General features: G+C 36.4%; 3 protein-coding genes across 3 annotated transcripts; 2 read left to right on the forward strand and 1 right to left on the reverse strand.

Moving 5' to 3' along the window:
- Positions 1 to 346: 346 nt before the first annotated feature.
- Positions 347 to 858, reverse strand: LOC131434207 (cuticle protein 19-like). The gene is made up of 2 exons (XM_058600861.1): positions 850 to 858; positions 347 to 786 (listed from the first exon to the last, which is right to left on the reverse strand). Exons 1-2 carry the CDS (start codon positions 856 to 858, stop codon positions 412 to 414), a joined length of 384 nt encoding a protein of 127 aa, XP_058456844.1. The 3' UTR covers positions 347 to 411.
- Positions 859 to 9,174: 8,316 nt separating this feature from the next.
- On the forward strand, positions 9,175 to 9,752 carry LOC131438082 (adult-specific cuticular protein ACP-20-like). Its single transcript, XM_058607880.1, has 2 exons — positions 9,175 to 9,222; positions 9,280 to 9,752. Exons 1-2 carry the CDS (start codon positions 9,214 to 9,216, stop codon positions 9,694 to 9,696), a joined length of 426 nt encoding a protein of 141 aa, XP_058463863.1. The 5' UTR covers positions 9,175 to 9,213; the 3' UTR covers positions 9,697 to 9,752.
- A 6,114-nt stretch (positions 9,753 to 15,866) lies between these two features.
- LOC131434208 (cuticle protein 19-like) lies at positions 15,867 to 16,311 on the forward strand. The gene is made up of 2 exons (XM_058600862.1): positions 15,867 to 15,875; positions 15,937 to 16,311. The coding sequence occupies exons 1-2, from the start codon at positions 15,867 to 15,869 to the stop codon at positions 16,309 to 16,311; spliced, it is 384 nt and encodes a 127-aa protein (XP_058456845.1).
- The last annotated feature ends 6,018 nt before the right edge of the window (positions 16,312 to 22,329 follow it).

The raw sequence follows: 22,329 nt of genomic DNA on the forward strand, positions 1-22,329 counted from the left end.
TCAAGCGTCCAAAAAATGCGATGCAATACTTGTCCGGAATTTGATGAAGAGCGTTCGATCAAAAGTTCGAAAATTTGTGCAGGAATAACTTAAATTTCATCCGGTTTTCATTATGCTAAAGTTTAACCTCGTACAATAAAGGATCAATTTTTAGTTCGAATAAAATATCGTTTTTCATCATAATTTGAAAGATAGCTTACCTGTTCTTCCTATTATGAAATTATTGAGAAATGGTTTCAGGAAATTGGAGGCTATGACTTTTAAATTATTTATGGAACCTACAACCCAAACATTGTGGTTGCAAGATCAGCCACTATCTAAACAACTCGATTATTAATTCATCGATGATTGGCTAGTTTTATTCTGAAATATCCTATAATTCTAATTCTCGTCAGTCGTTTTCGTTGCTATTCAAAAATGTTGATCCAAATTGTTGTAGCTGTAACCGGAACCGTATCCGTGTCCTTCGTAGTGACCTCCGTAGTGACCGTAAATCTGGGGATGGTGGGCATGACCGATGCGTTTCACGTGCGCCTGTAAACCGTGATGTTTGTCCGAGTGGTACTCCACGACTCGCTTGGTACCGTCGGCTTCATCCAGGGTGTATCCTCCCTTGACCACATCGCCATCCCGGTGCTCCCATTGGCTCTTGTGGTCACCCGTGTGATAATCCTTCACACCGTACTCGTACTTATATTTGGGATACGAGTAATGATCCTTATATTCACCATCCCAGTACTGGGCCGTGGCGACTACCAGTAGGCTGCAAAGGACGAAAAGGGCTAACTGCAAAATAAACAATTTTTGTTAGGCATTCAATCGTAAAAAACAAATAAGGTGACAACTTGCTTTGAACATTTTCTTAACACAATGGTTGACGTGATGGAACTGATGGAAATCGAATAGTTACTAGGAGTTTTATACTTCTGATTGGTGACAGTTCAAACCTGGCGAACAACAAAGAACTTTGACTAAGCAGGCAGCAAACCATTTGATTACCATTCGATTTCCCTTGCGGTTTGATCTGGCGTGCGACCGAAGAATTTCACCCACCACTGCTCAAAGTGCCATGCACCGGATCGAAACGTATTTCAAACCACTCAAATACTTATTGGCTTGTTGATGGGTTACCGTTACAAAATCATAAATTGATGGAGGCAAAAAGGCAAACAAAACCACTGAGTTCATTTTTCTCGAAGGCCGACCGATCGGTCTGGGTCGATTAGGTGTGGAACATTGCGTGCTTGTCCTTGAAAATTTTTCAGTTTTCGTGGTCGCGATCAGTGCGAAGCAGGAAAAGCGATCGCAGGTACACGTTTAGGGAAAATCAAACTTGATTTTGACTTTGAAACCGGGCGCAAGAAAATTTGCTAATGTTGATCAGATTAGCTACGCTAATAACGGACAATGTACCGTAACGGAATGGGTAGTGGTTTTGTTGCGCACAGTAACTCTGAGCATGGTGATCCTGGGTGGTTCGGTGAAACTTGTGATCGATCGTTATGATGTGCATTAAATTACTTTAGAACTATTGCATAGATGACGATTACCTACTTATTATTATCAGTAAAAGTGTTTTGGCAGAGTAATCATGACAAATGCGTTTCAATGTAAGCTGGAGATGGACTACAGACCAGACATTGCGTATTGCAGATCGATTTTAATAGAAACCCGGTAAATACTGAATTATAAATTTGATAGAAAAATAAATAGAGGCAGGCTCACTGAGTAGTTGGAGATATTTTCGTTATCTTATTTTCAAGATAAAAAATGTTGATCTTTGTGTAAATTGTGAATGTTGGTTAGTTTTTGCCTTTCTCCATAGAAAAATAACTTTTGAACGGACTGTTACTGAAGATTACTAATTCTCGGTGTGCCTTTCACCAGACTTTTTGAACTTTTCCACTGGAACTGTCAGTATGGAGTATTCAAATTATTGCATTTCTTTACGTTTACTGTCATGTTATTTCTGTAACACATGTCTAAGGCCTTCTGTATATTTATATAGCACAACAATCCACAAGACTTGTGATGATGCCATATATTCGGAGATCATTTACATTCCTACTTTAAAAGACGACAATTCACTGCAAAGAGTAGCACAGCTGATTCGTGGAGAACAACAAAAATCCTCTAAGTTTAAAGGTCATATTAGTAGATGGTCATACAAATTTACTTCGGCTATACTGGTTTCGGATTCAGGTTCCGGAAGTAATGGTCTGAAATTTCAAAACGAAACTCGCCGAACATCGCCATAATGTCTTGGATATAAATTAATGTTTGAGCACAGATATGAGGAAAAATAGTACGAGGAAGCCATACTAGGCGAACGAGGGTGATGCCCTAGTAGCTGAAACCTAAACCGTTGATTTTTAACCATAAGTAAACTATACTATTGAGACGCACTTTGAGGTATTCGTGCCGCTTCGAAACACTCGTGCTGACTTCAGTCTATTGTCGGGTAATCATTCTGTTCTTTGGCGTATAATAATGGATTCTGTTAAACATGTATTCGAAGTGCGCTTGCGTTCGTCTTTCCAACCCTAAATAAGTATGTGCGGGATACAGCGGTAGGATATCTTTTTCATCTGCGGAATCTTGCTAAACTAAGGCATTCTCGCGCACTTTCTCTTTCCGATCGTCCAGTACAATTTTAGGTATTATCATTATTGTCATTTATTTTAACCCGGTTTCATCCTTCAATTTATGTGGTTTTGACTCTGTTCTACTTCGTAGGACCTGCCGCTGCGTGCTTTATCGGCAATGGAGTTTTCATCATCACTCTCAAAACCTCTATCTCACGATGTAATCTACAGGATTAACAGCCCCATAAAATTTTTCAATTTTTTTTTCGATTCTGTTTCTGATTTCGGGAGGTGCCGCCATGTAATGCTTCATAACGCCTAAAACTTATTTAAAGTAACAATTGTAACGCTTCGTAACAATTATAACGCTTTGTAATTCCTACAACTTGCGAAGAAGTAACGCGTGTAACGCCTACAACTTACTAAAAAGTAATGCATGTAACGCTTCGTGACGCTTATGATTCACGAAAAAGTAGCGCATATAACGCTTCGTAACATCTATAACTTACAAAACAGTAACGTTTGTGTAACGCTTTGTAACGGCTGTAATTTACTAATTAGTAACGCATGTAACGATTCGTTACGCTGAAAATCTGCAAAAAAGTAACGCATGTAACGCTTCGTAACGCCTTCAATTTACAAAAAAGGAACGCTTCGTAACGCTTTGTAACGCTTCGTAACGCCTGTAACTTATAAAACAATATCATTTGTAACGCTTCGTAATGCCTGTAACTTACAAAAATAGTACGCTTGTAACGCTTCGTAACGCCTATAATTCACAGAAATTAACGCATGTAACGCTTCGTAACGCCTATAACTTATGAAACAATAACGTTTGTAACGCTTCGTAATGCCTGTAGCTTACAAAAATAGTACGCATGTAGCGCTTCGTAACACTCAAAACTTAAAAAAATGTAACGCATGTAACACTCCGTAACGCTTCTAACTTACAAAAAAGTAACGCATGCAACGCTTCGTAGCGCCTATTGCTTACAAAATAGTATCGCATGTAACGCCCATGACTTACAAAACAGTAACTTTTGTAACGCTTCGTAACTCCGGTAACTTACTAAAAAGTAACTCATGTAACGCTTCGTAATGCCTATAACTTACAAAAAAGTAAGGCATGCAACGCTTCGTAAAGCCTATAACTTACAAAACAGTAACGTTTGTAACGTCTGTAAATTACTGAAAAGTAACTCATTTGATGCTTCGTAACACTTATAATTTCATTAAACGTAACTCGTTTAACGCAAGAATCTAACCCTTGTAACGGGTTTCAACATTCTTATTTTCCACAAAATAGCTCATATGTTTTGTAGCCCTAATTTTAAGAAAATTATCACATGCAACACTTTCTAGCTTCTTAAACGTAACGTAACGCTTCTAATCTCATCAATATCGAGTGAAACGCTTTGTCAAATTGAACATTTGTACATATTGGGGACGGGCATAGCGTGATTAGTAAGTAGATGCTTTTTACGCAACCCACCTGGGTTCGATTCCCAAAGAGGCGAAGTACCTTAACGCTAAAAGCTCTATAATCGGAACAAAAAAAAATTTCATGGTACTTTTACTTGACTCAGATAGGCCTTGAAAACATATATAGCCTCAAGAGCTAAACTACTACTTTATGTATTTTATATATTATTTTTGTTGTCATTTATTTTAGCCTGATTTCATCCTCCATTTTATGTGGGTTTGACTCTGTTCTGTTTCGTAGGGCCTGCCGTTGCGTACTTTTTCGCCACACAAGATTTGACCATCACGTAACTCTCAAAATCTTTATCTTACGGTGCAATCTACAGGATCAACGGCCCCATAATATTAGTTTCTATGGGATTTAGTACGGGGAAACTGACTTTTTACAAAAAATCACCCTATTGACTTTAAAAATCAGTGCTTGCGTTTTTTTAGTAGGACATTTAACGAGGAAGCAAACATTCGAGGACCGCAAGATTTCTTTTAAGTGACAAGCCAGGCTTCAAAATTTTCTGTAAAGACGCAAAAAAGTCAGACTTTTTAATTTGAAAAAAAAAAAGATATTTTTGGTGCCTTCGACAATGTTATAGATAAACTCAAATCCAATAACTTTACCAAAGACATTAACTATCTATCTCGTATTGTTATGGACGATACTATTTTATGCAAACAAAACAATAATTAACATGACTTTTGTGTGTCTTTACAGTAAGTTTTGGAACATTAAAAAGAATCTTCATACTAAACTGAGTAACTGTCATGAAGACATCAAATAACTTAGATTAACACGAGCAGCAGTAGTGATAGATATATTAACCATTGTTTGGACTTTGTGTCGGATTTCTTTTAATAACTTTTTCTACACCTATATTAGGATGATCTTCAAGCGATTTTTGTTTGTACAAAAGTCAGTTTACCCATACTAAATTCCATACAAACTCTACACCTCGGATGTGAAAATATAGTTTCATCGATCGACCTAAAATTTTTAATAGTTTAATAGTTCTATTGGGACCCAAAAGGAACACGGAAAGTGTGGAGGAGCTGAAATCAAAATTTTGTCTCACCCTAATAACCATATTTGATGTTTTTCTCACCTACTGCAAACCAGCGAACCAGCGCGCTGCAGACGGCTTTCTTTGAAATCTAGTGATCTGATCTGGATGAAATTTCAATCTGATATTTTTTTAAAGTATTTTTCAGAATATGCAATAATATTTTTCGTTTTTCTAAGCCGCTACTTCGTTTATAAATCTTTAAGGAAATTCTCTAGTGCGACGGCTTTTTTTGAACAATTTAGAAATTAGTTTTCGAAAAACTGTTGAAATAAAACAGTCTTATTTATTTGATTATTTTGTTTCGATAATAGAGGTTTTAATCTTATCGTTATTCGCCACTACGGGCAAGAAAAACTTGTCGATCTTATTCGCAGGGTTTGGAATCGAACCCTGGCGGACTGCGTGAAATACATTGGCTTATCCATCAGGCTATACCCGTCTACCAATTTTATTTATTTATTAGTATCATATATCAGCTCTCTTCCGAATTCATTTATACAATATTTGGAAACTACTAAACAGTAACAGAATAAAAAACAGGTGTCTATCTTCTGCATGATTCCGACTGTTCTGATTATCTGAAAACAAATATAAACTATTCGCCATTTTTTGACTACATTGAAATCGAACAAAAAAATTCTTTCTTGGAAAACTTCAGATAAAATAGTCTAATTACTTCTATTTTGAAATTTTAATAAGTTATAATAATAGAGAACAAACTCAATTCATTTAGTTCACCTTGTAGTTGTATATGCGCTAAGGATTCTGTAAATTTAGACTAGGACAATCATTAAATTTACACTGAAACAAACAGTTTTCTAGATGTCATGACAGCAGTTAGAATTTTTTTTTCTGATTCGGATGAAATGCAATAGCAATTTAGAAGACCGTACCGTTTCATTTGAACCTAAGTTTGAACAAATCGGTTATGCCATCTATGAGAAAAAGAGGGAGTTTGGAATTACGGTCCTTTATTTCCACTACTTTTGAAGCTGGATTCCGGGGACAAGTAAAGCCGAAAGTAGGTTCGGATGTCCTGTAAATTGGAATATGTGGTAGTCCAATTTAAAATAATTATTTCCAATTTTGAATCGTTGTTCTAAACGACGGCTTGAAATTTCAAACGCTCATCACTCCCTCAATTTAATAACGATAGCAAACTTATTTCAAAGTAATAGGTCATTTAACTATCATTGGTTATTTAGGTATTATTCTATTATTGAAATGACTAAATAATGCTTCCAATTTGTATAATTGCATGTTTTACTAATCATCACGATGGACAGATAACAAATCGAGATCAATCAGTTTGCATCTGTCATGGTAACTTGAAAGGTTTCTAGGGTATCTCCAAGGAAGCCGACGCAGAGCGAATCGAACAAATTTTCGTTGGATTACTTAAATGCGTTGGATATCGTTTTCATAGTAAGATGACCAGACAACCGACAGGTATATTCGAGCGTAGAACGAACTAAGGCACAATACAATGCTTCCAAGCAACGTGCATAATCGAATTTGTTAGTAACGCGGAAAATGAAACCAAGTAGCTTAGAGACTTTGAGCATCGTAAATTCAATGTGCTCTTTGACATTCAACTTAGAGTTCCGGAAGACACCAAGGTCCTTCACATGCGTTCATATGCGTTCCAGAACAATTTGTAAAATAGTATAGTTGAAACTGACTACAGATTGTTCTCAACTAAAAGAGATGGAAGAATCGTTCAAAACAATTCTGTTGATAGTACATCAATTAGTCAAATTATTCAACTGCTTTTGTAGAAATTCTGCGTCAGCTGTGGATTTGATGACATGAAATAATTTGAAGTGTTTTCATACACTAGATCGAAAAATTCAAATCGTTGAGATAAAGTAAAAATATAGACGGTCCAAGGTGACTTCCTTGAGGGACTCCAGCGGTAACAGCGGATGGTAAGGTTGTACAGTGTCCTGTTTTCACTTTTCTTTCGCGACCGGTAAGATGTGAGTGAAGTCAATTCAGAAATGACCGGTTTAATCCTAGTCTATTTAACTTTGAGATTTTTATGTGATGATCAATTTTGTCGAACGCAGCGAAATTGGTGTAAATAAAATCTACTTGTAGTCGTGATTGTACCAAACGTTTGATAAAGGAAGTAAAAGATACTAAGTTTGAAGGCGTCGAACGAGTTAGCAGAAAACCACGTTGAGTCTCATATTTAGAGAAATTATGTGTTATAAAATCCAGAAATGTAATTTAAATCTGCGTTGATACGGCACGCAAAGCTGCTATTCCGCGGTAGTTGGTTAATGTACACTTGTTCCCTCTTTTATAAACTGGAAACATATAGGATTTCTTCCATTGTATCAGAGTAAGTTTCTGAACGTAAAGAGCAGTTGAATATTATGGATAGTGGAACCAATAGATTGTTATGAGGGTTGTTACTTATGTATTTAGCCTAAAAATGAAAACAGTATTCTGTATGATCGGAAATGGTTTGTCAAAATACTCCCCTAGATGATCAATACACTTTTGCATACGCTTGAACCAATTTTCTTAACATTTTTACCATTCTTCTTGAAGTATCCCAAAATATGGTTTTTGAACGTTTCAACAGCTTCTTCAGGAGTATCGATACGTTTCCCACGCAGTTCATTATTCACGGAAGGGAACAAATAGAAGTCGTTAGGTGCTAAGTCAGGACTATACGGCGGGTGGCCCATTAATTCGACGTTTCGGGTGCTCAAAAATTCGGTTGTTTGAGCCGATGTGTGAGACCCTGCATTATCGTGATGAAAAATGATTTTGCGTCTTGCGTTTGTTTTCTTTACTTCACGAAAAACTTCTGGCAAACAAATGGTGGCATACTAATCAGTTTTTGCAGTGCGAAATGGTTAATAGGGAAAAAAATTTTCCTACTTTCAGTTTTTTAAAACACATTTTCATAGAAAGTAAGTCATTCATTGCATAGATGGTCACTAGTTTTGTTCGCAAATTGTCTTGGTCGTTATTTTCGAGTTCATATAGAGAACTTCATGAACTCAATTAAGATCAATCAAATTAATATGTGACATAATTAAAATGCTGCCTCCAATCTAAACAGTGAAGTAGGTTGTCATTTGCGTCGCTCGTTAGTCCATCGTCGTGAATAAAACTAGTCCAATTTGATTGTAATTAGCTCAAAAGAATTTGCTTCAGTTTAATTATTAATATCTGTCCTAAAACGGACAGGCCTAGACTTTAATAACGATAACAAATCGTTAACCACCGAGGCCGGAAAACAACATTCCACTCTGCCCTGTAGCGAATAGCTAATGTGATAGAACAATCGTACCCACAATCATCCTTTACATGCAAGTAAATTTACTGCAAGTGTTTATTCTTGCCATATTTGTTGTGATTTGTTTCATGTGTTGTTTACCACTCATTTTTTTTCTAGCGACTAGCGGGTCGTTACGTTCGGCATCGAAATTTTGCACATGATTGAGCATAAATGGATTGACCGCGTGTACCGTACCGTAAGCCGTGAAGAGGCCTTCCCGAGCATTGCTACCAATCATGCTCCGTGCAGTAAGTTCTTGTGATTTATTTTACGCTGTTTCCATTCGTTTTCACATATGTCTGATTTACTGCTTGAGCGATTTTCACTTATTTCAATTATTAATGTCGAAAAGTTGACAAATGATCGGCTAATGTAATGCGATTAATTTACAGCAAAGTGAGTGGAGGCGGCGACGGTGGCGGCGGCTTGCGAAAAGACTTGCCCGTAGCGTTAAAATTGCGCATTGCGCCAGATGCAAATTTTGGAAAATTTATTGTTCCACCAATTGGAAGTTCTCGTGCGAGTGGCAGGTCTCAGGAGACACCAACGCTTCCTAGTCGCCGTGCTAGAGAACTAGATTTACCGGGCTGGCGCGGCGTGTAAAACATATAGACAAAAATTTCGAAATTACGCGATCAGTATTAAATCGGAGAGATCTGGTATAATAGCCAAGGTATAGCCAAGGGACAGTGGACTTTGCTGGGTATAGTATAAATTAGCGTCTTACAGAACCGTCGAGTATCAGTTTTCATCTAGCGTTCCAATCAAGTAGATCTTAGCGATCACAAACATGTTTAAAGTGAGCTCAAAACTGTTTGGTGATTAGTTTCTTATTTTAAATTTCGGTTCTGTTTAGTTCTTTCTAGTCCTCGCTTTGGCGGTAGCCGTATCGGCCCAATGGGAAGGTGGTTATGGAGGTGATGAGCACAAGGACCACTACGCCTATCCAAAGTACAAGTTTGAGTACGGCGTGAAGGATCACAAAACGGGAGACCACAAAAGCCAGTGGGAACACCGGGACGGAGATGTGGTGAAGGGACAGTACTCACTGCACGAACCTGACGGTACTGAGCGTATCGTCGAGTACTCGTCGGACAAACACAACGGATTCCAAGCTCACGTGAAACGGGTTGGACATGCACATCATCCACAAATTTACGCACATCACCATGAGGGAGGATTCGGCGGAGAATCGTCGTTCGGAGGGCACGGGCATGGCCACGGTCACGCTAGCAGCTATGCCAACTCGAATCTGTACTCGCATCACCATTGAACTCCTCGCAAGTCATCCTGATCTCACGCCTATTTTTCTAATTCTATCGACTGCCTGTGTACTTTGTTCTTGTAAATAAAATGTTTATAATTTCAATTAAAATTTCTTAGTCATTTTGATTTCACCTCCAGTATGCAAACCGAATACTGTAACGTGACATATATTCAAATTTTGGACAGGAACTCTCTTTAAAATGCTAAAGCATGGGGTATATTCTTCATTGTAGGTTCTAGTAGTCAAAACAGTTTCGTGGGTTAGAAAAAGTTGGCAGATTGTCGAGATAGTAGAATGTCTCTATTTGAAGAATGTTACCTTGCTCGGAAATGTTTGGAACGATTTTACAAACTTAGATAACAGTTTCATTTTGTAAACAGTGTTAAGTCAAATTTAGAAGACTTTATCCGTGTTTTGCTTCGTCGTTCTTAAACGACGGCTTGAAAGCTCTAGCCATCACCTTGTAATTCCAGGACCGGAAGCCATAATACCTTTTATTTGATTATACGTTCTTGCAAATTTGCTCAGATGTCTCTGAGAAGTCGGACTGAACTCTGTTTGGATTTGGATATTGGATCGCTATTTACGGTACTTCTGAAACCGGAAGCAGAGGTCCGGTATAACTAAAGTGAGATTATCCCAACATCTGCCACCAAGATCTACAAATTAGAAAAAATTATGAACTATTTCCAAGGAACTTCCAGCTCGTTATATGGTTAATTATAAAAAAAAACTTTTTTAAGTCATCTTGTGGTGTAATGATGCCTTTCTCATATTACTTATACTTGCAAAAATATCACTCGAAGACTCTGTCAAGAAATTTTTTTTCACTCTTGAATAAAATAAGAAACTTTTTTTGGGTATGGACTCACATAACATTTTCAATTTGTAATTTTTGCCTTTCTCATATAGAAAGGTTAGGCAATCACTTGAAAACCCTAGTAGTGAAAATTGGCCCGGAGGGCCAAGTGTAATATACCATTTGACTCAGTTCATCGAGCTGAGCAATGTCTGTGTGTGTGTGTCAAATAATCTCACTAGGTTTTCTCGGAGATGGCTGAACCGATTTTAACAAACTTAGATTCAAATGAAAGGTCTCGTGGTCCCATACGGAATTCCTGAATTTCATCCGGACCCGACTTCCGGAGTTATAGGGTAAAGTGTGTTCAATATTGTACATCGTCACTTAAACCGGCGAAACAAAAAACGTAAAAAATTTCCTAAACTGGTCTCAAGACTACACAAATCGATAGTCATTATCAGTAGGCAACTAAACAAACCGATTCCGGTTATCCTGTCCAAGTAGCAAACATTGTTCTAGTACTGAGTTTATTAACTCTTCTCGCAATGATTATGCGATTGGAAAAGCGCACTTCTCTTGAATGATGTGCAACAAGTCTCTGATTTCATATGTTTCACAACAGTAATATATGCTATGTGCAGACCGGAATTGAAACTGCTCAAATGGTCTACAGTCAGTTGAAAAACCGGATGTGGAACTTAATCCATTCAGGTTTTTGAGTTGGTTTCACAAGCAGTAATATGAATGAATCTTACATCCCTTACAAAAACGTGTTGAATCAATTGTCTAACATATCTAACAAAAATTACCAATATGAAGCAATTGTGAAACATGCCAATTATAACAAGTTTTAAATGCTACTTGGGTGGTTCCCGGTATTCGGTTCCGGAAATACCGGAAATAGTTGTCATATAGATCTCATTCATTTTTCTCAGCGATGGTTTGACCGATTTCCACAAACTTAGGTTCAAATGAAAGGTCTCCAGGTCCCTTACGGAATTCCTGAATTTCATCTGGATCCCACGTCCGGCTCCGGAGTTATAAAGTAAAGTGTGTTCAATATTGTACACCGTCCCTTAAAATATTTTCGACTTTGATTATACCGGTTCTCGGGTTCCGGTGCCGGAAGTGCATATAATAGTGAACCCACTTCTTTTTCTTAAAGATGACTTACGCAATCAAAGCACTGTATTATTATGTATTTTATGCACAAACAATATCTTGGTTTCTTTCAAAAATCGAAGAGAAAAATTTTGAATAGAATACCACAATATTATATATCCATGAGAAAAGCATCATTATACCACTAGGTGGATTAAAACAGGTTTTTTTCTTTATTCTGCATCGTCGCACTGAATTATTAAACACACTTTACCCTATAGGGCAACAGAGGTGTTTTGGCCACTTCAGCAACTTTTAAGACTATAGGAACTTACATTTGAGCTTATGTTTGTGGAAATCTATCAAATCATCTCTGAGAAAATTGAGTGAGTCTCGTTTTAGAGTTTTTGACCACTATTTCCGGGACTTCTGGAACTGGAAATTGGAAACCGATACGGCCGAAGTAGGTTCGTTTAGTAAGTAACTAATATAACCTACAAATTAAATCAGTTTTGAGCCAAATCTAGATGAATTTTACCCTATTTTGTACCGCTCTAAATGACGGTGTGTAATTTTAAACATACTTTACCCCATGAAAGCATGATGCAATTCTATAGCAACCTATGAGACTATGAGATTTTTTACTAAATGAGTGATACTCACGTGAGTGCACATACATACAAACATTGCTCAACTTGATGAACGATGTCCAATGGTATAGAAAACTTTGCCCTCCGGGCCAATTTTCACTAGTCAATTTTTCTAGTGATTGCATAACCATTAACATAACATAACATAACATAACAAGTAGGTGTAAATTGAAAAAAAGATTTACATATTTTCCACCTGGTTTCAATGTGGCAACTATGCACACTCTACGAAATTGAACACAGCACGCTGCGAACGGATCAAATCCGGTGGTGTTTTCTTCTTCCGTACCGCTCGTACCGATGCGTACCAGTTTTTGCATCGTCATTTTGAATGACGATTCGAATATTTTGACACTCATCGTCCCATAATTTCGGAACAGGAAGTCGAATCTGCTGAAATTGTCCCGTATTTTTAAGACAATGATTTAAATCAATTTGAATCATGATTTTTGAAATTTCGCGGACCCACGAGGACCGAAGGATGCGGCCAACATGGATAGTCGCCTGCTGAAAGCTGAATACTCGAGAATCCGCTACCCCGATACCACATTACATAATGATACTATTCTAGTTTTAAGTTAGTCGTAATTAAGATTAGTAAAAACCCTTGGCATCTTAGAGCTTAAGCAGTGTGCCTAAAAAATTATATTATAATATTGAATAAAAAAAAAATGATTTTTGAAATTTGGTTTAACCGTTGCAGAAAAATCGAAATGAGTTCCGTTTTTGGATCTTTTCTTCACTATTATCGGTGCTTTTGGACGCGGAAACCGGGGACTAGTAGTCCCAAAGTAGATTTATATATCTCCTAACTAACAAAGTATGCCTACTAGATGAATTTATCAGTAAATAGCGGCATTGCACAGTGGTTCAAAAGCGCAATTTCACGCTCTTAATTGATAACTTATTGGATCGTGGTTTTTGAGGTAAAGTATCTTCGGCAAAGTTGCTCAGAATGATAGACGCCATCTTTTGGCCAATTTCATTTATGTGAATAATCCCCCTAAAAGTGAGATAAACATTTTATTATAGCTCAGGGCCAACATAGGGGCTAAGTTACTTCGACAAAGTTGTGCAGAAAGTTATTTCAAACAAGTTTGCTGAAGGTACTATTCCCGTAACTTGAGTGTTTTTCAAAATATAATGTATTTTCTGAAAAGGGTGGCCAAAAACCAGTTTTTGTAAGAAAACATATATATTTTCAATTTATATGAGTTTTTCATGTTATACAAAGTTTTTTATCTTTAAAAAATACACAACTTTCTCGAACATACTATGCTGCTATCATTTCAGTTTTATGAAAAAAAGCAATTTTTCATGTTTTTTAAAATAAAATTTCAGCTTGTTCATTATCCAAAGGCGCAGGAAGGTGCAGATGAGACTACTTACATATTAAAGTACTTCAAAAGAGCTTTCATACCGTGGTTGAATTACTCGTCTGCGATCGTCTGCAGGCTAGATATGTTCTTTTCAAATATCCTTGTCCTTGACATTTTCAATGATAAGGCTCATTGTATTTCAGATCATTTTTCAGTATATATTCGTTACCACGGAAATTCTTACAATAAAAGGTTTTTATGGACATCGAAGTTCACAAATAGAAAAGTTTAGTAATAATTACAGACAGGTTTTTGAAAGTAACTGTCCGACGTTTTTTAAAAGTGAGATAAGAAGCCACGGCTTTGAAAAAAGTCAATTATCAAGTCGAATTACGTTATGTCATTTTTTGGTAAGTTTTTTCATATAGAAAAGCTCTGTGGATAAATATCTTCTATTCATCAATTAAAATGGAGATCGATAAACGCTTGCTATATTGTACTGTTCATAATGATTAAGAAGTTTCTTTTATACAGATGTCGGGAGTATTATACACGCGAGCAATCCAGATCACTTACGAATCGGGATCCCATGAATTGGTAATTAGTTTCATTGGATCCTTTGGTTACAAATATTCGTGAATGGCCAAAACAGTCCAAGGAGAATCTGTCGAACGATGCTAAGAGTCTTTTAGCTGGTTAAGAACATTGCCAGTTATCATAAAATAAATACAAATAACTAAAAAATTAGTTTTGATCATACTTCTCTCTACCAGAAGATGACATAACTTAATTCGATTTGATGATGACTTTTTTGAAAGTCGTGACAAAACAGTTACTAAACTATTCAATTCATAGACTTCAATGTGCACAAAAAAATAATATTTTGTGGCAAGTACCATAGTAATGAATATATACTGAAATCTGATCTGAAATACAATGAACCTTATCATTGAAAATGTCAAGGATAAGGATATTTGAAAAGAACATATCTCGCCTGCAGACGATCGCAGACGAGTAATTCAACCACGGTATGAAAGCTCTTTTGAAGTACTTTAATATGTAAGTAGTCTCATCTGCACCTTCCTGCGCCTTTGGATAATGAACAAGTTGAAATTTTATTTTAAAAAACATTAAAAATTGCTCTATTTCATAAAACTCAAATGATAGCAGCATAGTAAGTTCGAGAAAGTTGTGTATTTTTTAAAGATGAAAAACTTTGTATAACATGAAAAACTCATATAAATTGAAAATATATATGTTTTCTTATAAAAACTGGTTTTTGGACACCCTTTTCAGAAAATACGTTATATTTTGAATTACACTCAAGTTACGGGAATAGTACCTTCAGCAAACTTGTTTGAAATAACTTTCTGCACAACTTTGTCGAAGTAACTTAGCCCCTATGTTGGCCCTGAGCTAAAATAAAATGTTTATCTCACTTTTAGGGGGATTAATCACATAAATGAAATTGGCCAAAAGATGGCGTCTATCATTCTGAGCAACTTTGCTGAAAATACTTTACCTCAAGAACCACGATCAAATGAGTTATCAATTAAGAGCGTGAAATTGCGCTTTTGAACCACTGTGCATTGGAAGGATACTTTCAAAACAACCATGAATAACAGCGGCTCGTTATGTGAATAAGCATTTACTTAATGCTCTCATCAAATTATTCATTAACAGTTATCTAATTTGCGTTCTAAGTCCAGTTCATGGATATGATAAAGAATGAAAACAAATTGGAATGATTAACGTACGAAAGCAATAATTACCATAAATAATGACTACTCATTTTCGCTTAAAAAACCACTGCAATAAAAATCACTCAAAACAGCAATTGAACCGTCGCCGATTAAACAGCAGAAAAATGCATAAACCTCATTGAAATCGGTATGTTGAAATTTTCTTCCCTCGCTAGTATCGCGTTCAGGTGTTTATTTTTTTCTACAAAGAACAAGTACAACCACAAACCGAATGACGGGTGGTTTATGCCTTTTGGTGGACTGTTTTCAAGATCGCATGCAACTGCTGGTGGTGAGCCTATTCATCTGTACCTTGGCCACGCCACCCTGGGAAAGTAAGTTCGGTCGGTTTGTAGCGAACGAAACCAGAAATCTGGGCCGGTATTAATTGTATCCGAGCTTCTAAGGGTGTAGCGTTATTAAACATATCATGATGCCAAATTGGTATGATGAAAGTTTCTCTTTACACTTCAACTAGATCTATAAAATGGTTGGATGTGACTTACTCGAAATCAGTTCTACCAAAGCTAGCCGAACAACGATTTCAGTCAACTCAAACAAAATGTTCCGAGTAGGTAGTGCCTGATGTAGATTGTGGAAAAAGGTTAACAATTCTGTTCTAATTCTTTCAGTTCATCTTTGTTCTGACTCTGGCAGTTATCGTCGCTGCTAAGATTCACGAAGAACATTACGCTCACCCGAAGTATAAATTTGAATATGGAGTGAAAGATTTCCACACCGGTGATAACAAGGATCAGTGGGAGCATCGGGATGGGGATGTAGTCAAAGGCCAGTACACCGTGTACGAGTCGGATGGTACCAAAAGAATCGTGGAGTACAGTTCCGACAAGCATCATGGATTCCAGGCTCACGTGAAACGAGTGGGACATGCCGAACATCCGAAAATCTACGGTCACCAGGAAGATGGTCATGCCCATCAAACCGTGGAAAATCATGATCACAGTCATGCCAGTAGCTATGCTAATCTATATCAGCATCATCTATGAGATAGTCGCATTGTCGTGATAAAATGAAATTTGACTGTTAGAATGTAAAATATAAGGCCAGAACTGAGTGATATTCAGTTTCATAAATTAGCAAAACTTACTCTTTTGATTTCAGCTCAATGTAGTATATTCAAAAGTATTGATACTCGAAGCTGTCCACCTAGTGGTGTGGTGTGAAATTCTTTGCAGAGTTCGAGAGAACTCGGCCGATAAAAACTGTGCAATTAGTCGTTTACGTCACTTATACTATTATCTTTTCAGTACCGGAAGAGACAGCCATTTGATCTTCAAACTTGATGCACAATTCAATAGTAGCTTTCAGATAAGTCTAGGTTTCTTAAAATCGCCTTAGCGAATCTCTGAGAAAATTGATCGCTAAAAAACAACACGTTTTGTTGGTTACGTCATTTATACCATGATACACCGAAAGCTCCTTTTACAAACTAAACGGGTAGAGGTAGTTCGTAAAATAAGTTTACCTTATTTGAGATTTGCTTCGTAAAAAAAGTTTTGTGTAATGAATGTGGCTTTTTCGAAACGGATGTGAAGAGTAAGTCCAAGAAAATGAAGTTTGCGTTCGTTACAAAATCCAAGATTGCGGCTTCCGATTTATTGATACACTGGGGTCTCTTTTTACGCGGTTTTTTTTATCCGGTTTTTTTTCGCGGCTTTTTTTACGCGGATTTCCGAATTCACGTGGTTTTTTTTACGCGGATTTCCGAAGTTACGCGGTTTTTTTTACGCGGATTTCCGAATTCACGCGGTTTTTTTTACGCGGATTTCCGAAGTTACGCGGTTTTTTTTACGCGGATTTCCAAAGTTACGCGATTTTTTTTCGGCACCAAAAAAAATTTCGATTTGGAAGTCTCAAAATTTTTCTATGTCCCAAAGTCGATTTTACCAAAAAAAATTTCTTTTAGATTACACCAGAACTGGACGTTTCATGCATTTCTAAGATATTTGGCGTGAAAATTTTTTTCCACGCGGATTTCCGAAGTTACGCGGTTTTTTAAGCGGATTTCCGAAGTGACGCGGTTTTTTTTGCGAGGTATTTTTTTTACGCGGTACGTATCCACCGCGTAAAACGAGATCTGAGAGATATTTGGCGTGAAAATTTTTTTTCACGCGGATTTCCGAAGTTACGCGGTTTTTTACGCGGATTTCCGAAGCGACGCGGTTTTTTTTAAGCGGATTTCCGAAGTTACGCGGTTTTTTTTGTGAGGTTTTTTTTACGCGGTACGTATTCACCGCGTAAAACGAGATCTCAGAGATATTTGGCGTGAAAATTTTTTTTCACGCGGATTTCCGAAGTTACGCGGTTTTTTACGCGGATTTCCGAAGCGACGCGGTTTTTTTTAAGCGGATTTCCGAAGTTACGCGGTTTTTTTGCGAGGTATTTTTTTACGCGGTATGTATCCACCGCGTAAAACGAGATCTCAGAGATAATTGGCGTGAACATTTTTTTTCACGCGGATTTCCGAAGTTACGCGGTTTTTTACGCGAATTTCCGAAGTGACGCGGTTTTTTTAAGCGGATTTCCGAAGTTACGCGGTTTTTTTTGCGAGGTAATTTTTTTACGCGGTACGTATCTACCGCGTAAAACGAGATCCCAGTGATATTTGGCGTGAAAAATTTTTTTTAACGCGGATTTCCGAAGTTACGCGGTTTTTTACGCGGATTTCCGAAGTGACGCGGTTTTTTTTAAGCGGATTTCCGAAGTTACGCGGTTTTTTTTGCGAGGTTTTTTTTTACGCGGTACGTATCCACCGCGTAAAACGAGATCTCAGAGATAATTGGCGCGAACATTTTTTTTCAAGCGGATTTCCGAAGTTACGCGGTTTTTTACGCGGATTTCCGAAGTGACGCGGTTTTTTTAAGCAGAATTCCAAAGTTACGCGGTTTTTTTTGCGAGGTAATTTTTTTACGCGGTACGTATCTACCGCGTAAAACGAGATCTCAGAGATATTTGGCGTGAAAATTTTTTTTCACGCGGATTTCCGAAGTTACGCGGTTTTTTACGCGGATTTCCGAAGTGACGCGGTTTTTTTAAGCGGATTTCCGAAGTTACGCGGTTTTTTTGCGAGGTTTTTTTTACGCGGTACGTATCCACCGCGTAAAACGAGATCTGAGTGTATTGCTTAAAACTCCTAACAATATGGGTATTTTCGGAACGGGATTGATGAGTAGATGTCGAAAAACGATGTTCAAGGTGGTTCTGAAATTCAAGATAGCGACTTCCAGTTTTTTTATATTCTTCGAAAACCCTTACTCAATATGGATATTTTCAGAACAGATTTGGTGTGTAGGTACCAAAACAGAGAGATGCTTGTGATCGTTTTGAAATCTAATTCTTTCCAAAATTACCCATATTGTAAGGGTTTTCAAGGAATATCAATAAAGTGGAAGTCGCCATCTTGAATTTCAGAACCACCTCAATCATCGTTTTTCGACGTCTACTCATCCAACCCGTTCCAAAAATACCCATATTGTAGTAATTTCCATGGAATATAAATGAGCCGGAAATGATTCTCATTGTATGTAAGGACCTCTTTTTACGAAGTAGGCTTGTAAAATAAGGTTTACGTTATTTGGGATTTTGTTCGTAAAAAGAGTTACGTAAAATTTGGTAACGTAAAAAAAGTTTACGTGAACGGAGGTTTTGGTGTACAACGTGATGGGTGAATCAATGCCTTTCATGTAGCTTGAAATAATATAGCTTGAAAAATTTAGCTCTTATGCAGATAATACGCACTGGATTACCTGCATAAGAGCTAAATTGAATATTGAGGAAACGGTTTGCTTATTGAATTTCAATGCTTGGTTTGTAAATAATTCCGGAATTATGGGGTAAAATGACCAAAAAAAAGCACTAGTTATTTTTCGAGATGGCTAAACCTGGCTGATTCGAATGAAGGATATTAAAGTCCTATTAAAAAATCCTGATTTTAATTGAATCCGATATCCGATTCCGGAGTAACAGATCGATAAGTGCGAAAATTTCGATTTCGAAATTACTCAAGGAAGGCTGGACCGATTTTCACAACTCTAGGTTAAAATGAAAAATCTCATGTTTCCATACATAACTTCTGAAATTCATTTCGGTCAGACTTCCGGTTATAGAACTACGGAACGCAAAGAAAAATAAAAACGGTTATGTGCCCAAAGCACAAACTTAGGTTAACCCCTTAATGACCATACCTAAATTGGCCAGTATTAACCGAAAATGACGTCTTCGTTCGGCACGTCAGTTTTTTGCACTCGCTTTTCTCCGAGAAGGCTGAACCTATTTTCATGAGCTTAGATTAGATTGAAAGGTCTTGTAACCCCATACAAAATTCCTGAATTTTATTTGAATCCGACTTCCGGTTTCGGAATTACAGGGTGATATGCGCAAAAAAAAATTATATATGTGTGCTTACTTTTCTCAGAGACGGCTAAACTCATTCTCACTAATTTGATTCAAATGAAATGTATAATTATTTCATACAAAGTTCTTGAATTTTGTTTCGATCCGACTTCTGGTTCCGGAACTTTCATCCGGATCTGAGCTCCGGATCCGGAATTCTACGGTAAAATGTGTTAATAATTTGATACCGTCACTTAAAGCGGCGAAGTAAAACAATGTAAAACAATTTCTAATCTGGCCTCGGAAACTACTCCAGTCGGTAGCCATTGTCAGTAGACAACTAAACAAATCGATTTCGGTTATCCTGGTTTTCGATTTTCGATTCCGGAAGCACCGTAAATAGTGTTTATATATTCCAAAATGAATTTTACTAATTTTTCTTAGCGATGGCTTGATCGATTTACACAAACTCAGGTTAAGGAGAAAGACACCTTGCAAGCGTATGAGTAATATCAACAATGTGTGCGAAAAAACAAATTCCTGCTCTTCTTTTCCTGATTTTAATCTAAAAATTTTCATATAATTGAAAAATAAACAAATCAGTTCATCCAGCTTAGAATTGCAATTCACGAAAGGTTTTCGCCTTTCTTAGTCTAAAACTTTTCCGTTTGCCTGAAAACTGCTCGAGAAAAATTATTTCAGTTTCAGCTTACTTCTACTAACACATTTGATTAGCAATGCACACATTCTTATATAGATTTCCTCTTGTAGAAATTATTGCGAAGTAAAGATTTACGCACCTTTTTTTAGCTATCCCGCAAAATAGGAACCTTTAATTTAACACGCAAAAGGCAATGGATATGGAAGGTTTTCGTAAAACTATTTATTTTTCCGGAAAACTGCTTTTTAACAGAAAACATTTAGTTTAGTTTATTTTGTGTAGCGCAATCTAATATAAATGCATTGAAGCAGTGTTGTTAATATTTTTATTAAGGAATTAAAATCTACATTCATAATATTTAAGCAAACGTTTGGTGAACAATTGATCAAAGCTGATATTTCATCCGAAAAGTCAGGCTTAACATTCATTTGAGAATAAATTATTGCTAAAAAAGATTGTTTGAAACTCAATCGTTCAAGCTACTTTGATAAACTGGTTGCACTGCATATATGAATGCATATCTAGATCTATGAGATACGTACCAAATAAAATATAGGTTAAGGGCTCCTTATTTTATCTCCTTTGTAAGAACGTTACCTTAAAAACCTGATTTATCTACTAAAACCACTATGATTTTTTTCATATTTCTGCTTAATTGATTCACATTTCTTGGAAATTAAAATAATGTTCAAAAAATCAGCTAAAAACACTTCTGATATGTTCATTACTCTGCTCCTAATTCCATCTCAAAGGATTTTTTACCATCCTATCTTTGGTCCTTTATTCATCCTATTAATTAGTAATGGCGACAGCAATCAAAACAAAACATTGCACTATTACACTCTCAGGCTCAAAATGTCCGAATTTTTCTTAAAAATGGCCTGATGCCAACTATAAGACAACACACGATATTTTTAGAACCAGTTTTGAATCATTTCGACGTTTAAAAATTTTTGGGTCGTTTTCGTTGCCTTTCGTTTTAAATTTAAAATTTTACTGTGCAGTTAATTTGGTAAATTTAACAACAAAACAAAAAAAGGAATTGTTTTTATTTAGGCATTAGCCCTTCTAAAAACAAAATGCAGAGCCAGAGATGCCATTTATACAGATGTATTTGTATTGTATAGATTTTTGCGTTGATTTAAATCAGAGTACAGATTTTATACAGATTTCCTAAATGTAATACAGATTTGTACAGGTTCATAAAAAGTGAGAAGTGAAAAATTAGACTTAGAATTACTATTTGATCGCAGTAATTCTTTGAAAGTTCATTAATCAACGGACAAATCGCATGTTAAAATGGAAATCTTCGCAGATATGAAGAGTTATCTTTTAACATCATTTTATTAGTGAAAACAGGTAGAGCAGATATAGACTTTTCATGCAAAGTAATACATATTTTCTATAAAAATATCTGGCATCTCTGTGCACAGCCGATGAAACACACACACACTTAACGGCGTTATGTTGACATATAGCGGAAAGAAACCAGTGCTACTAGATTTGTCACAATGGTTATTTCATTAGTATTTAACACGCTTTTTTTGGTAATATTCGAAGCCGAAATAGTTTTTTTGAAACATAAATATCAATAATATAATTAAACTAATGTCACGGATATCAAAAAAAAAAAACTTGTTGATGATAATTTGAATAAGAAAAACAATTTTGTTTTGTAACATTATGAGAAAACCTGGCAACTTTGCGAAACCAAATGAGATGAAAACAAAGCGCAATCAATTGAACTAAGTAAAAAACTTTCATCTAATATTTTTGAAGACTTTTATTGCTTGTCGGGTAATTTTTGAAGTTCTTAATCGTGAATTAAATAAGTGACAAGTGAGCATTACTAGTTATGAAGTCATACATCATTCAATAGAAGTGTAATGGTGCGAAATAGTGATCATGTTTTGAGACGATTCGATTAGTAGATATTCAGAAACATGACGAACTGTACATCTTGTGTGTCCTAAATCGAAAAGTGAGTTTGTTTTAAATGAAAAAAAAAACG

This window comes from Malaya genurostris, chromosome 3 (assembly GCF_030247185.1).
Source record: "Malaya genurostris strain Urasoe2022 chromosome 3, Malgen_1.1, whole genome shotgun sequence".
In the NCBI taxonomy this organism is placed as follows: domain Eukaryota; kingdom Metazoa; phylum Arthropoda; class Insecta; order Diptera; family Culicidae; genus Malaya; species Malaya genurostris.